The sequence below is a fragment of the Amphiura filiformis genome, chromosome 6, assembly GCF_039555335.1.
Source record: "Amphiura filiformis chromosome 6, Afil_fr2py, whole genome shotgun sequence".
Classification (NCBI taxonomy): Eukaryota; Metazoa; Echinodermata; class Ophiuroidea; order Amphilepidida; family Amphiuridae; genus Amphiura; species Amphiura filiformis.
Window position 1 is genome coordinate 33,671,390 of NC_092633.1, and position 16,011 is coordinate 33,687,400.

At 36.1% G+C, this 16,011-nt stretch overlaps 1 protein-coding gene across 1 annotated transcript in view; it reads right to left on the reverse strand.

Annotated features, from left to right (window-relative positions):
* Nucleotides 1-304: 304 nt before the first annotated feature.
* LOC140155312 (uncharacterized) overlaps nucleotides 305-16,011 on the reverse strand; it is a 110,486-nt gene continuing 94,779 nt past the window's right edge. Inside the window, exons 29-38 of the mRNA XM_072178099.1 lie at nucleotides 14,397-14,519; nucleotides 12,861-12,980; nucleotides 11,271-11,390; nucleotides 9,652-9,771; nucleotides 8,199-8,318; nucleotides 6,633-6,761; nucleotides 4,917-5,039; nucleotides 3,741-3,863; nucleotides 2,135-2,254; nucleotides 305-442 (exon numbers count right to left, since the gene is read on the reverse strand). Of these exons, the coding sequence (XP_072034200.1) occupies nucleotides 414-442; nucleotides 2,135-2,254; nucleotides 3,741-3,863; nucleotides 4,917-5,039; nucleotides 6,633-6,761; nucleotides 8,199-8,318; nucleotides 9,652-9,771; nucleotides 11,271-11,390; nucleotides 12,861-12,980; nucleotides 14,397-14,519 (1,127 nt within the window). The 3' untranslated portion in view covers nucleotides 305-413. The remainder of the gene's footprint in view (nucleotides 443-2,134; nucleotides 2,255-3,740; nucleotides 3,864-4,916; nucleotides 5,040-6,632; nucleotides 6,762-8,198; nucleotides 8,319-9,651; nucleotides 9,772-11,270; nucleotides 11,391-12,860; nucleotides 12,981-14,396; nucleotides 14,520-16,011) is intronic.

The following is a 16,011-nucleotide window of genomic DNA, read 5'->3' on the forward strand; positions in this document are numbered from 1 at the left end:
CGAATTTTAATTCTGATAAATTTCTTTTCTTTTTGTTAAGCAAGAGGAAATAATATTGGCAATAAATTTGCGTAATAAAACTGAATACTGTGTAATCTAGCCTCATAATTATGTACATGATGCATGCGATGCAAATGTTAACTATGGAAAAAAATACTGCATCCCAGGTCATGATTGCATGCATGCGCATACACACTTGATGCAACATTTGATTCTGATGATAACAGACTGTCTTGGTAGATATTGTTTCTTGGTATGAATTCATAAGTTCATATTATTTCTACTTGCTAAAGTTTCACAAAAAATTAGGGGCAATTTTGCTTGTCTTCTTCAAATTGGCAGTCAGGTACTCCATTGCATACCAGAAAGAACGGAATACATTCACCACTAAGTATACAAGTAAATCGGCCCTCTCAGGTATCAGGAACTGTTGTGGCTGGGGCTGGTTTGAAAGATAAAAACAAACATAAATTTGTAAATGGTTAATCAATTGGAAAATAAGGCAGATTGTTACTTTTATGTACCCCAGGAGTATCTCCAAACCTGGAGGAGGTGTAAAAAGATAGATACACTTAATACATAAGTACTAGAGAAAACTATGCTACAAAAAAAAAAGAAGTTTGTCTCATGTCCCCATGAAAATCCGACTAGAGTAAACATTACCGATGCGACAATAACATTTTTTTTAAATGCACAACGTATTGGATTTTGAATCACTCATGGGACATGAGACAAAACCTATTTTGCTTTTTTTTACCTTATTTTATTTATTTTATTTTTATTTTGTAAGCTCTTAAGGGATCTGGAATGAGCGTTTCAACAGTATTTTTTGTGGGACATGAGAGCACATCAGACATATCGAATTGCATTCTGAATACGAAGAATGTCTCAATTGATCGTCGGCTTTTCATCCCACCTACATACACTTTAGGTAGAAATCATCAGATTTATAAAGTTTACTTCGAGTACTGTTAAATATCAAAAATATAAATTTTAATGATTTGCCATAAAATGTGTACCGGTATTACATTGCGAATTTCAAAAAATCAAAATAATTTGATATCAGAAGGCCATTCTTCGTATTCAGAATGCAATTCGATATGTCTAATGTCCCACAATAAATACTGTCCAAACGTTCATACCCCTTCCCTTAAGTACTGCTGTTGTGTTTTTTATCTTATTTTATTTATTTTATTTTATATTTTGTAAGCTCTTTAAATACATAAGTACTGATCTCCTAAGAAGTCCAGATCACACAATATAATTACAAAATCAACAAGGCCCAAGAATATATGTATACACGCATATAAAATAAAAATGATGTGCAAAAATATTTAAATAGCAATGAAACAATAGAAATACAATTAACCGAACAATAGCATTTGCCCAATTTCTAACTTAGGACATGCAAGGATAATTGCATCTCTGTATGGCTATTATATGAATTCAAAATTATTTAACAGAATGCAAATACAACTTGCATAAACATTACGTAGCAAGAGTGTAGAAAAGTATAAACTTCATGTATATAAAAGCATGAAAATAACATTAAGAAAAGTATCATGAATTGTAATGGAAAAATTTATACACAGAATTATTTACCAGATTTTTGAACTCACACAATTCATGGACAAAATGATTGTAACAAATGTTCAGTGGACGTTTATTCCACAGTTCACCAACTCTATAATGAAAGGTTTTCAACCAGTAGAAAATTTCCATGCAGGAAACATCAGGGCATTAACAGTTTGATTTTGAGCATTATTGTCATGATTTGGGTGTGCAAAAGTGAAAATAGATGAACTACTTCCTTCATCAGACACTTAAAATTAACAATTACTAATATATTATCCCATCTTGGTAAAAAATGTGGACAATCAAAATTTCCTATAGTTCACTAAGGTAATATGGTATGAATATCATATCATACTTACTTGCCATATTGAATCCAAACTGATGAAATATGGTGCAAAACTGGAATAAATTTGTGCAAAGCGCTAAAAAATTGGCACTTTTGGGGCTAAATGGTCAAATATGTGGTTAATTTGGTCAGAAACCCACATACAGGCATCAACATTGGGGGGATGATTCAGTTCACTAAGGTAATATGGTATGAATATCATATCATACTTACAATAAGTACCACAGTTTTGCTCATCTTCACCACTGGGGCAGTCTTCACCACCATCACATTCCCAATACCATGGAATACAATCACCATTTGGACATGTAAATCCCTCACAACTACTAGGAACTGATGAGGAAGCAAAATTTAAACTAGACTTAGCTGTGGTCTAAGACCACGAACACAGCCGTGTTGTAACCCCCAATGACCTTTGACCCCAAAATATATGAAAACACCATAGACATTGGCTAATGTCAATGCATGGGTGCATGTGGCATCACTTTGCTATGTTATTTGTGGCAGAAGGGGCATTTTGAAGGTTTTTCGTCTCAGGCGGAAGTGACCCCTTAATGACCTTTGACCCGAAATAAAAAAATACCACATATGAATTGGGTAACCACAATTCATGTGTGAACATACCGTTACTGTCCTATGTTTTTCTTAGCAAATAAGAAATTTTGAAGGTTTTTCGTTTTATACCGGAAGTGACCCCTTAATGACCTTTGACCCCAAATCTGTGAGGACCCCATAGACACTGGGTAATAACAATGCATGTGTGCAAGTGGTGTCACTGTCCCACGTAATTTGTGGGAGAAGAAGCATTTTAAAGGTATTCCGTTTTGTGCCGCATGTGGGCCCTTAATGACCTTTGACCCTAAATAAAAAAATACCACATATACACAGGGTAACTACAATTTATGTGTGAACATACCGTTACTGTCCTATGTTTTTCTTAGCAAATAAAAAATTTTGATGGTTTTTCGTTTTATACCGAAGTGACCCCTTCATGACCTTTGACCCCAAATCTGTGAGGACCCCATAGACACTGGATAATAACAATGCATGTGTGCAAGTGGTGTCACTGTCCCACGTAATCTGTGAGAGAAGAAGCATTGTGAGTTGAAATCACGTTTTTGACCCCTATGACCCCTGCGTGACCTTTGACCCCATGAGTTTCATATGACATGTAGGGGCATGGCCAATGATGGTTGTGACCAAGTTAGGTCAAAATCGGTGTAAGCATGTAAGTGCTAGAGCAAATGTAGTGGTCGGCAGAAGAAAGAAGAAGAAGAAAGAACCTGTAAGAAAAAAGACACAGCCGTGACTAACGTCACGGCTGTGTAAAAATAAAAAAAGAGACCATAAATTAAAATACCACTTCAAATGCCCCATTGTTTAAAATTACCCATCTTACAAGCACCAAACAGATGGTTCATGACTCAATTCAAACACTTTTGCTACACAAAGACACAAATGTGGCCCAAGCTTTAAACAATTTGCAATATCTTTGCTTGTAGACCATCGATATAATGAATGTATGTACTGATGATAAATCATAGGAATAAGTTTTAAAGCAATAATCAAATAATAGAGTTATAATAATAATAATAATAATAATGTATGTGGATATACAACCAAAATAATGCACCAAAAATGTTGCACTACTGCATGCAGAAATGCAACTTCAATTCTGGATGTGTAGTGCAAGTGGATGTCAGACGGTTGCAAAACAATATTTTGAATTGAAACATTTACAGGTAATAGCAGGAGACCATCCACACATCCACACTGTGTACCTTATAACCTGCTTGAATGTCAAGTAAATACTGCATACCTGTGCCACAGTTTCTCTCATCTTCTCCAGAGGGACAGTGGTTAGATCCATCACACTCCAAGAATCCCGGTATGCAGGATCCATCAAAACATTGAAAATCAACAGGAGAACATGTTGGTACAGCTGCAAATCAACAAGTCAAAATAAAAGAGACTTATTACATCATCACTGTGATCACTGCATACACTGACAAATTGCAGATTAAGGGTGTGTTCTCACTATAGACATGGGGTCTCGTACCTACAATGCTGGCCATAAGTGTTGGGATGGTTTGATACGGTAAAGTAAATAAGCCCCCCACTCCCCCGATCAATGTTGAATCCTACTTTTTTGGTCACACGCGCCTATAGTGACACCCAACATTAATTGGTGGGGAAGGGGGAGGGCTGGGGTGTTAGGAAAGGGTTTAGGCTTGACACCAAAGGCCATAATATAGTGTACCTTTTCCATAAGTGTCCCATCAGTAATATCTGGGCTAACAGAAAAACTTTACTTGGTGTCTTTCCTAGTTCAGGTTCAAATGCTATGCCCGCAAACTGGGCCACTTTTTGCCAATTTTGCACACCAAGTTTGTACCATGTAAAATGAACTCTCATGCTTATCATCGAAGATCTCATAACAAAAGCGAAGGTTTTTCATGTTTTTCTTTGGCTTAATTGACATTAGTAAATAAATAATATGACATTTATTTCAAAACCATAAATTAAAATACCACTTCAAATGCCCCATTGTTTAAAATTACCCATCTTAAAAGCACCAAACAGATGGTTCGTGACTCAATTCAAACACTTTTGCTACACAAAGACACAAATGTGGCCCAAGCTGTTTTAGGACTACTTTACACAATTTGCAATATCTTCGCTTGTAGACCATCGATATAATGAATGTATGTACTGATGATAAATCATAGGAATAAGTTTTAAAGCAATAATCAAATAATAGAGTTATAATAATAATAATGTATGTGGATATACAACCAAAATAATGCACCAAAAATGTTGCACTACTGCATGCAGAAATGCAACTTCAATTCTGGATGTGTAGTGCAAGTGGATGTCAGACTGTTGCAAAACAATATTTTGAATTGAAACATTTACAGGTAATAGCAGGAGACCATCCACACATCCACATTGTGTACCTTATAACCTGCTTGAATGTCAAGTAAATACTGCATACCTGTGCCACAGTTTCTCTCGTCTTCTCCAGAGGGACAGTGATTAAGTCCATCACACTCCAAGAATCCCAGTATGCAGGATCCATCAAAACATTGAAACTCAACAGGAGAACATGTTGGTACAGCTGCAAATCAACAAGTCAAAATAAAAGAGACTTATTACATCATCACTGTGATCACTGCATACACTGACAAATTGCAGATTAAGGGCATGTTCTCACTATAGACATGGGGTCTCGTACCTACAATGCTGGTCATAAGTGTTGGGACGGTTTGATAGGGTAAAGTAAATAAGCCCCCCTCTCCCCCGATCAATGTTGAATCCTACTTTTTTGGTCACACGGGCCTATAGTGGCACCCAACATTAATTGGTGGGGAAGGGGGAGGGCTGGGGTGTTAGGAAAGGGTTTAGGCTTGACACCAAAGAAACCTCCAATTTATCATGTTAATAATAACGGAAATAAGGCCATAATATAGTGTACCTTTTCCATAAGTGTCCCATCAGTAATATCTGGGCTAACAGAAAAACTTTACTTGGTGTCTTTCCTAGTTCAGGTTCAAATGCTATGCCCGCAAACTGGGCCACTTTTTGCCAATTTTGCACACCAAGTTTGTACCATGTAAAATGAACTCTCATGCTTATCATCGAAGATCTCATAACAAAAGCGAAGGTATTTCATGTTTTTCTTTGGCTTAATTTCAAAACCATAAATTAAAATACCACTTCAAATGCCTCATTGTTTAAAATTACCCATCTTACAAGCACAGAACAGATTGTTCATGACTCAATTCAAACACTTTTGCTACACAAAGACACAAATGTGGCCCAAGCTGTTTTAGGACTACTTTACACAATTTGCAATATCTTCGCTTGTAGACCACCAATTTTATTGAAACAAAGCTCCTTGACGACAAGTAAAATTCAATACAATCAATAAGCGACATGTTTGCCTAATACTATTTTCTAAATTGTATAAATTTTTTTGTTACAACCTGTACATGTATATAAAAACATGAAAATGACATTACAATAAGAAAGGTATCATGAATCGTATTTGAAAAATTTATACAGAGAATTTTTAGATAGCAATTAGTATTTTTGAACTCACACAATTCATGGACAAATGGTTGTAACCAATGTTCAGTGTAAGTTTATTCCACAGTTCACCAACTCTATAATGAAAGGTTTTCTACCAGAAGAAAATTTCCTTGCAGGAAACATCAGGGCATTAACAGTTTGATTTTGAGTATATTTGTCATGATTTTGTGTGCAAAAGTGAAAATAGATTAAAGGTGGGATAGAACTACTTGCTTCAGACACATTATGTTTTGTTACATGGAAAGATTTGATCATGTCTCACCTCCTTTTTCAACCAAATCGATGGTAATAACTTTTGTAGTGAGGGGTCAACTTTTAACCACAAATTGCCTCAGGAAAAACTCACTTCCAAAAATAATGTGGACAAATATCCTGCACTTCACTACGGTTCACTGGTGTGAATCAGGGCATTGACAGTTTGACTTTGAGTACATGTGTCATGAGTTGAGTGTGTGGAAGTGAAAATAGACGAGAGGTAGGATGGAACTACTTGTTTCAGAAACTTGAAAGTAACAATTACTAATCGATTATCCCATTTACAACTTCAAGTAAAAATTATGTGGACGATCAAATTTCCTGCAGTTCACTAAGGAAATATGGAATATCATATCATACTTACAAGAAGTGCCACAGGGTTGCTCATCTTCACCACTGGGGCAGTCAAAATCGCCATCACATACCAGAAAGAAAGGAATACAATCACCATTGTGACATGTAAATCCCTCACAGGTACCAGGAACTGATGTGGCTGCAAAATTTGACAGATTAAAAAAACAGAAATGTTACTAATGATCAATCAATTGAAATAAAGCAGAGTGTAACTTTATTCAACCCCAGGAAACATATAAATATTTATATTTAAATTTCAACTAAAATCTCACTATATGAATCATGTTTATTAATTGTATTGATGCTTTTTTGTATTTTTATATGCTTTGTATGTGTAGAGTTCTGCCGAGTTTGGAGCACTGCACCTTAATTGTGGTGAATGTGCTCTTTTGTGCTTTCAGTGCTCCCTGGCAGCTCATCAGACCTCAGTTTTGTTGTGTTCCAAATTTGTTGTTGCTTGCCAAATGATTAAAAAATAAATGGAAAAAATATATGTAAGTACCTTGAAGGAGGAAGGGGTAAAAATATACATACATTAATACATAACTAGTGAAAAACTACAACAACAAATAATTTTTTATATTAATTTATTTATCTTCATTCTATATAGCTCTTTCAATACAAAATCTCCTAAGAAGTCCAGATCACACAATATGATTACAAAATCAAAAATACAATATATGAAATGAAGAAAATTATGGTACTGGTGAAAAATTACAAAAAAAAAAAAAAAAAAAAAAAAAAAAACACATTCTATTTATCTATTTTATCTTATTTGCTTTATCTTCAAAGAACAAGAGAACATTTGCCAAATTTCTAAATTATCTACAGGACATAAAACAACAGGACATGCAGGGCTGTAAGTTGCATCTCATATGACTATCACAGATAGATAGACCAAAAAAGAAGGCAAAATTATTTAACCAAATGCAAATACAACTTGCATAAACATTGATAGGCATGGACCTACTCCCTATTCCAGAAAAATACAGAACTAACTTTTTGGAATTAAAAAAAATATTATCCGGTTTTGCCAAATGAAACATAGCTAAATCCTAATCCTTTAGTTAGTCCTAATTGGCAATAAAAGTCAAATTTTAATATGTTTGCAATTTGAGGTAAAATGGTGCAAAAACATGCAATTGTATAATTTTTTTGTTACAACCTGTACATGAATATAAAAGCATGAAAATGACATTACAATAAGAAAGGTATTATGAATCGTAAATGAAAAACTTAAACACAGAATTATGACAGCAATTAGTATTTTTGAACTCGCACAATTCATGCTCATTGTTATAACCAATGCTCAGTGGAAATCTATTCCACAGTTCACCAACTCTATAATGAAAGGTTTTCTACCAGCAGAAAATGTTTATGCAGGAAATATAGGGCATTAACAGTTTGATTTTGAGCATTATTGTCATGAGTTGGGTGTGCAAAAGTGAAAATAGATTAAAGGTGGGGTAGAACTACTTGCTTCAGACACTTGAAATTAACTCATCTTAGTAAAAATGTGGACAATCAAAATTTCCTATAGTAAGGTAATATGGTATGAATATCATATCATACTTACAATAAGTACCACAGTTTTGCTCATCTTCACCACTGGGGCAGTCTTCACCACCATCACATTCCCAATACCATGGAATACAATCACCATTTGGACATGTAAATCCCTCACAACTACCAGGAACTGATGAGGAAGCAAAATTTAAAAAATAAAAAAAGAGATCATTGCAACAATGTTATATGCAGTGAAATCAGTAACATCTTACTACTACTACTACTACTACAAAGTTCTTAGGGCTTAATTGCAAAAGAAAGCATCGTTAGGCGCTTACAGTAAAAAACAAAATACATAAGAAAAACAGTTCAGAATAAAACAGTTCAGAATAAATAAGTTTTGAGTCTCTGTTTGAAAAGAGTGACCGATGGCGAAAGTCTGATTTCTGTTGGTAATGAGTTCCAGCGCTTAACACCAGCTACAGGGAACGACGATCACCGGCGACACTGATGGATCTATCAGCCAGGAGACGCGTGGTGTCATTACTTGATCTGAGAGTCCTTTGAGGAATATAAGGAGTCAGTTTGTTGGAGATGTACTTGAGCAAGGTTGTTGAGAGACTTGAAGATATACAGAAGAATTTTGAAACTGATCGTTTATCAATGCTGAGCCAGTGGAGAGATGAGACTAATGGGTGAGCTTCGACTCGGACGCCCAACAGCAAAGATGACACGCTACGGGCGGAGTTCTGAAGTCTTTGGAGACGGCTTATGTCTTTTGCAGAGAGCTGAAGGAAGAGTGCATTACAATAGTCGAGCCTGGAGAGTATCAGTGCTCTTACTGCATCTTGGCTAACAGAAAAACTTTACTTGGTTTCTTTACTAGCTTGGGCTCCAACTAAACGCTATGCTCAATTAACTAAATTGTCCAGAAAACAAGTTGGGCCACTTTTGACATTTTCGCGCATATCACGCTTGTATTGCGTAAAATCAACTTTCATGATTAGCAATTGAAGAAAAAATTAAAGGGGCCATGGCGTAAATGTGATATGCAGCAGAATCAGTAATATCTTGGCTAACAGAAAAACTGTACTTGGTGTCTTTCCTAGTTCATCAGGCAGGTACTTGGTTTCTTTACTAGCTCGGGCTCCAACACTATGCTCAATTAACTAAACCATCCAGAAAACAAGTTGGCCACTTTGATTATTAGACAGCAATTAGTATTATTGAACTTGCAGAAAAAGGAAAGCAGAGAGTTGAAGTTTAATCAGAGTTCACCAACTCTATAATGAAAGGTTTTCAACCTGCAGAAAATTTCCATGCAGGAAACATCAGGCATTAACAGTTTGATTTTGAGTATATTTATCATGATTTGGGTGTGCAAAAGGGAAAATAGATGAACTACTTGCTTCAGACACTTGAAATTAACAATTACTAATTGATTATCCCATCTTAGTAAAAATGTGGACAATCAAAATTTCCTATAGTAAGGTAATATGGTATGAATATCATATCATACTTACAATAAGTACCACAGTTTTGCTCATCTTCACCACTGGGGCAGTCTTCACCACCATCACATTCCCAATACCATGGAATACAATCACCATTTGGACATGTAAATCCCTCACAAGTACCAGGAACTAATGAAGAAGTAAAATTTGAAAAATAAAAAAGAGATCATTGCATCAATGTTATATGCAGTGGAATCAGTAACATTTTGGCTAACAGAAAAACTTTACTCGGTTCCTTTCTAGCTCGGGTTCCAACGCTATGCTCAATTAACTAAATCGTCCAGAAAACAAGTTGGGCCACTTTTGACATTTTTTGCGCATATCACGCTTGCATTGCGTAAAATTGACTTTCATGATTAGCAATTGAATTTTTGCTTTTAAGAAAAAAAATTAAAGGGGTCATGGCGTAAATGTGATATGCAGCAGAATCATAACAGAAAAACTGTACTTGGTGTCTTTCCTAGTTCAGGCAGGTACTTGGTTTCTTTACTAGCTCAGGCTCTAACGCTATGCTCAATTAACTAAACCGTCCAGAAAACAAGTTGGCCACTTTGATTATTAGACAGCAATTAGTATTATTGAACTCGCAGAAAAAGGAAAGCAGAGAGTGGAAGTTTAATCACAGTTCACCAACTCTATAATGAAAGGTTTTCAACCTGCAGAAAAATGTCCATGCAGGTAACATCAGGGCATTAGCAGTTTGATTTTGAGTATATTTGTCATGATTTGGGTGTGGAAAAGTGAGAATAGATGAACTACTTGCTTCAGACACTTAAAATTAATAATTACTAATTGATTATCCCATCTTAGTAAAAATGAGGACAATCAAAATTTCCTATAGTAAGGTAATATGGTATGAATATCAAAAACGCATCCCAAAAAGAAAGTATCCAGTATGATTTTGGTCCATAAGTCAAAGATGGGGTTTTAAATCAAGACCCTACCAAAAGTATGTTACAGATAAATTTATTCGCATATTTTGATACCCCATTTGTCCAATCTCATATGTGCATGTAATTTCCAGAAATGGATTAATAAAGTTTAACTTGACTTGACTTGACACACTGATCTTTTGAATGCAATCGCCTCGACTTTAAAAGTTGCAGTAAATTTTATTGATTTGGTCCTGCTATTCAACATGCTCAATATGGGCAGCGATAGATTAAGGCCAGAGGCGCATTAGGCGTCTCGCTGAGAGCATGCGCCGCAGATGTCTGGGTGGCAGTCATTGATGCAGCAGGAGGACATACCAGATATTGACTGTGAAGAGTGAATGGTAAAACATTGAGGAAGGAGTAAAGGAGCATCTGTATTGAATAAAACACATGAAGTGAAGTCAAACAGTCTTATACCGTCTCTGTTATTGTGTACCTTTATGCAGAATCTTATGAAGCAGGAAAACCACATCAATAGGGATTACGGCAACTTTTAAAATTGAGGTGATTGCATTTAAAAGGTCATTGTGTCATCAATTCTGCATCGATTTGGACAAATGAGGTATCAAACTGTGCGAAATAAATTAATCTGTACCATACTTTTGGTAGGTCTTGATTCAAGACCCCATCTTTGATTTATGGACCAAAATCCAACTGGATACTTTCTTTTTGGGATGCGTTTATCATACTTACAATAAGTACCACAGTTTTGCTCATCTTCACCACTGGGGCAGTCTTCACCACCATCACATTCCCAATACCATGGAATACAATCACCATTTGGACATGTAAATCCCTCACAAGTACCAGGAACTAATGAGGAAGTAAAATTTGAAAAATAAAAAAGAGATCATTGCATCAATGTTATAGGCAGTGGAATCAGTAACATTTTGGCTAACAGAAAAACTTTACTCGGTTCCTTTCTAGCTCGGGCTCCAACGCTATGCTCAATTAACTAAATCGTCCAGAAAACAAGTTGGGCCACTTTTGACATTTTTTGCGCATATCACGCTTGCATTGAGTAAAATTGACTTTAATGATTAGCAATTGAATTTTTGCTTTTAAGACAAAAAATTAAAGGGGTCATGGCGTAAATGTGATATGCAGCAGAATCAGTAATATCTTGGCTAACAGAAAAAGTGTACTTGGTGTCTTTCCTAGTTCAGGCAGGTACTTGGTTTCTTTACTAGCTCGGGCTCCAACACTATGCTCAATTAACTAAACCGTCCAGAAAACAAGTTGGCCACTTTGATTATTAGACAGCAATTAGTATTATTGAACTTGCAGAAAAAGGAAAGCAGAGAGTGGAAGTTTAATCACAGTTCACCAACTCTATAATGAAAGGTTTTCTACAAGCAGAAAATTTCCATGCAGGAAACATCAGGGTATTAACAGTTTGATTTTGAGTATATTTGTCATGATTTGGGTGTGCAAAAGGGAAAATAGATGAACTAATGGCTTCAGACACTTAAAATTAATAGGCTAATTGATTATCCCATCTCTTAGTAAAAATGTGGACAATCAAAATTTCCTATAGTAAGGTAATATGGTATGAATATCATAAACGCATCCCCAAAAGAAAGTATCCAGTATGATTTTGGTTCATAAGTCAAAGATGGGGTTTTAAATCAAGACCCTACCAAAAGTATGTTACAGATAAATTTATTCCGCACATTTTGATACCTCATTTGTCCAAATCGATGCAGAATTGATGACACACTGATCTTTTGAATGCAATCACCTCGACTTTAAAAGTTGCAGTAAATTTTATTCATTTGGTCCTGCTATTCAACATGCTCAATATGGGCAGTGATAGATTAAGGCCAGAGGCGCATTAGGCGTCTCGCTGAGAGAGTGCGCCGCAGATGTCTGGGTGGCAGTCATTGATGCAGCAGGAGGACATACCAGATATTGACTGTGAAGAGTGAATGGTAAAACATTGAGGAAGGAGTAAAGGAGCATCTGTATTGAATAAAACACATGAAGTGAAGTCAAACAGTCTTATACCGTCTCTATTATTGTGTACCTTTATGCAGAATCTTATGAAGCAGGAAAACCACATCAATAGGGATTACGGCAACTTTTAAAATTGAGGTGATTGCATTTAAAAGGTCATTGTGTCATCAATTCTGCATCGATTTGGACAAATGAGGTATCAAACTGTGCGAAATAAATTAATCTGTACCATACTTTTGGTAGGTCTTGATTCAAGACCCCATCTTTGATTTATGGACCAAAATCAAACTGGATACTTTCTTTTTGGGATGCGTTTATCATACTTACAATAAGTACCACAGTTTTGCTCATCTTCACCACTGGGGCAGTCTTCACCACCATCACATTCCCAATACCATGGAATACAATCACCATTTGGACATGTAAATCCCTCACAAGTACCAGGAACTAATGAAGAAGTAAAATTTGAAAAATAAAAAAGAGATCATTGCATCAATGTTATATGCAGTGGAATCAGTAACATTTTGGCTAACAGAAAAACTTTACTTGGTTCCTTTCTAGCTCGGGCTCAAACGCTATGCTCAATTAACTAAATCGTCCAGAAAACAAGTTGGGCCACTGTTGACATTTTTTGTGCATATCACGCTTGCATTGCGTAAAATGGACTTTCATGATTAATTGAATTTTTACTTTTAAGAAAAAAAATTAAAGGGGTCATGGCGTAAATGTGATATGCAGCAGAATCAGTAATATCTTGGCTAACAGAAAAACTTTACTTGGTGTCTTTCCCAGTTCAGGTTCAAATGCTATGCCCGCAAATTGGGCATAGGCGTAGATCCCGGGGGATGGGGGATTTATCCCCCCCCCCCAATATCTTGCCAGGGGGGATGGTCCATAAAATCATCCCCCCAATGTTGACACCTGAATATGAGTTTCTGACCAAATTAACCTCATATTTGCCCATTTCAGCCCCATAAGTGCAATTTTTTGCGCGCTTCGTGCATATTTATTCCACTTTTGCACCATATTTCATCAGTTTAGCTTCAAAATAGCTAAATTTTTCGCGCGCATTTGTACCAGAAACTAATTTTGTCGCCAAAAGGTGCTTGATTCACTATGCTTTAAGATTTTTTTCCAACCCCATCCCCCCAATGTCAAAAAGAAATCTACGCCACTGAAGTTGGGCCACTTTTTGCCAATTTTTCACACCAAGTTTGTATCATGTAAAATGAACTCTCATATAAAATGTAAAACTCTCATGTAAAATAAGCTTATCATCAAAGATCTCATAACAAAAGCGAAGGTTTTTCATGTTTTTCTTTGGCTTAATTGACATTAGTAAATAAATAATATGACATTTATTTCAAAACCATAAATTAAAATACCACTTCAAATGCCCCATTGTTTGAAATTACCCATCTTACAAGCACCAAACAGATGGTTCGTGACTCAATTCAAACACTTTTGCTACACAAAGACACATGGCCCAAGCTGATTCAGGACTACTTTACACTATTTGCAATATCTTCGCTTGTAGACCATCGATATAATTAATGTATGTACTGATGATTATAAGAATAAGTTTTAAAGCAATAATCAAACAATAGAGTTATAATAATAATAATAATGTAATAATGGCCAAGGTATGTGGATATATAACCAAAATAATGCATCAAAAATTTTGCACTACTGCATGCAGAAATGCAACTTCAAATTATTCTGGATGTGTAGTGCAAGTGGATGTCAGACTGTTGCAAAACTATATTTTGAATTGAAACATTTACAGGTAATAGCAGGAGACCATCCACACATCCACACTGTGTACCTTATAACCTGCTTGAATGTCAAGTAAATACTGCATACCTGTGCCACAGTTTATCTCATCTTCTCCAAAGGGACAGTGATTAGATCCATCACACTCCAAGAATCCCGGTATGCAGGATCCATCAAAACATTGAAAATCAAAAGGAGAACATGTTGGTACAGCTGCAAATGAACAAGTCAAAATAAAAGAGACTTATTACATTATCACATTGATCACTGCATATACTGACAAATTGCAGCTTAAAACTACCTGTGGATGATTCTCCAACTGGCAACATTCCAGCATCATCTGTTAAAGCCATAATGTGATTAAATACCACTAATTATGTATTACACGGGTTTCAATGGGAAAATGGCTAATTTCGGGTGGAATTTTCTCATATTCAGAACTCTCACAGTTAAATGCCACTAATATCAGGTGAAACTATATGATTTAGATGCCAAATGATCAAAAAATTCAACGTAGGTTGACCTGAGACTTTTCTTGTTTTAACGCACTGTACCGTAAACACCTTAAAATGACAGTGCGCCCTCGAAGCTGAAAGTTACAATACGGTAGGACAAATATTTACTAGAAACCGAAGCCATGCGTATGAATTTTGGTACTATTATAACAAAAATGTCATGATGAGAGAAAATGTACCATTTTGAAGCATCAAGCCCTAAAAAGTACTTTTTTGGTGCAGGCTACTCAACAAATACGACCTTCCAAATGCCCATGATAAATCCTCCACCAAAGCAGTCTGGAGAAGTCTCATTAACTCTACTGTGCTTTCCTTCTGGATCTGTAAATTCAAGGACGATGCAATAGGGAAATCATCCCTAAAATATCTCATCATTGATGGTTGTGATATTGGCAAGACTCATCCAGCATGGGAAACAGTTGAACCAAACCAGAGAGATGTCTACAGAGCATCAATAAAAGCAAAACTTCTGACCGGTACATACAACCAAGCAAAGTTCAACCAATTTAACATCAACCCCATGTGCCTGTGTGGCGAAGCTGCAGAAACCAGAGAGCACTTCCTTGAATGCTGTTAGAACTTCACTAACAGAGAGACCCATTCCTCAAGCAACTGAAGACAGAGTGTGAGGGCCTATATCCTGGAAGCTGGGACAAGATATCAGTTTCATTAGCCCATCTCATCCTCGACCCTACCCACATCACCTGCTATCCCAATTATGCCAGCACAGAACACATTGCTAGACATCTAGTTTACTGGCTGCGTGTAAAGAGGTCTGCCATCATTGCTAATCTGCCTAACAAATAGACTTTATACCCTCTACTTTGACTTTTTACCCTCCACTATGACTTTATACTCTCAACTACACCAGGCACAAAAAGAAACTCGTCAGTTATATTCATCCTTGCTGTTCAATAACTTGATAATTTTGGATTATTCTGAAATATACATTTTGTTAATTGGATTTTTCTTTCTCATTTGACACCCTGTTCGTGAACATTGAGCAAGAATTGACCAAGATATTCGCCTCCAAACTCTCAAACCCCAAAATGAAAAGTTGCAATTTTAACGATTCAATTGTGCCTGATACACTGTGTGCTTTATTGATTGGCCCGTGGTGCTTGTGTGCAATACAACGATGCGTTCTCATTGAAAATCGTTGAAAATGCAACTTCTGATTTTGGGGTGTG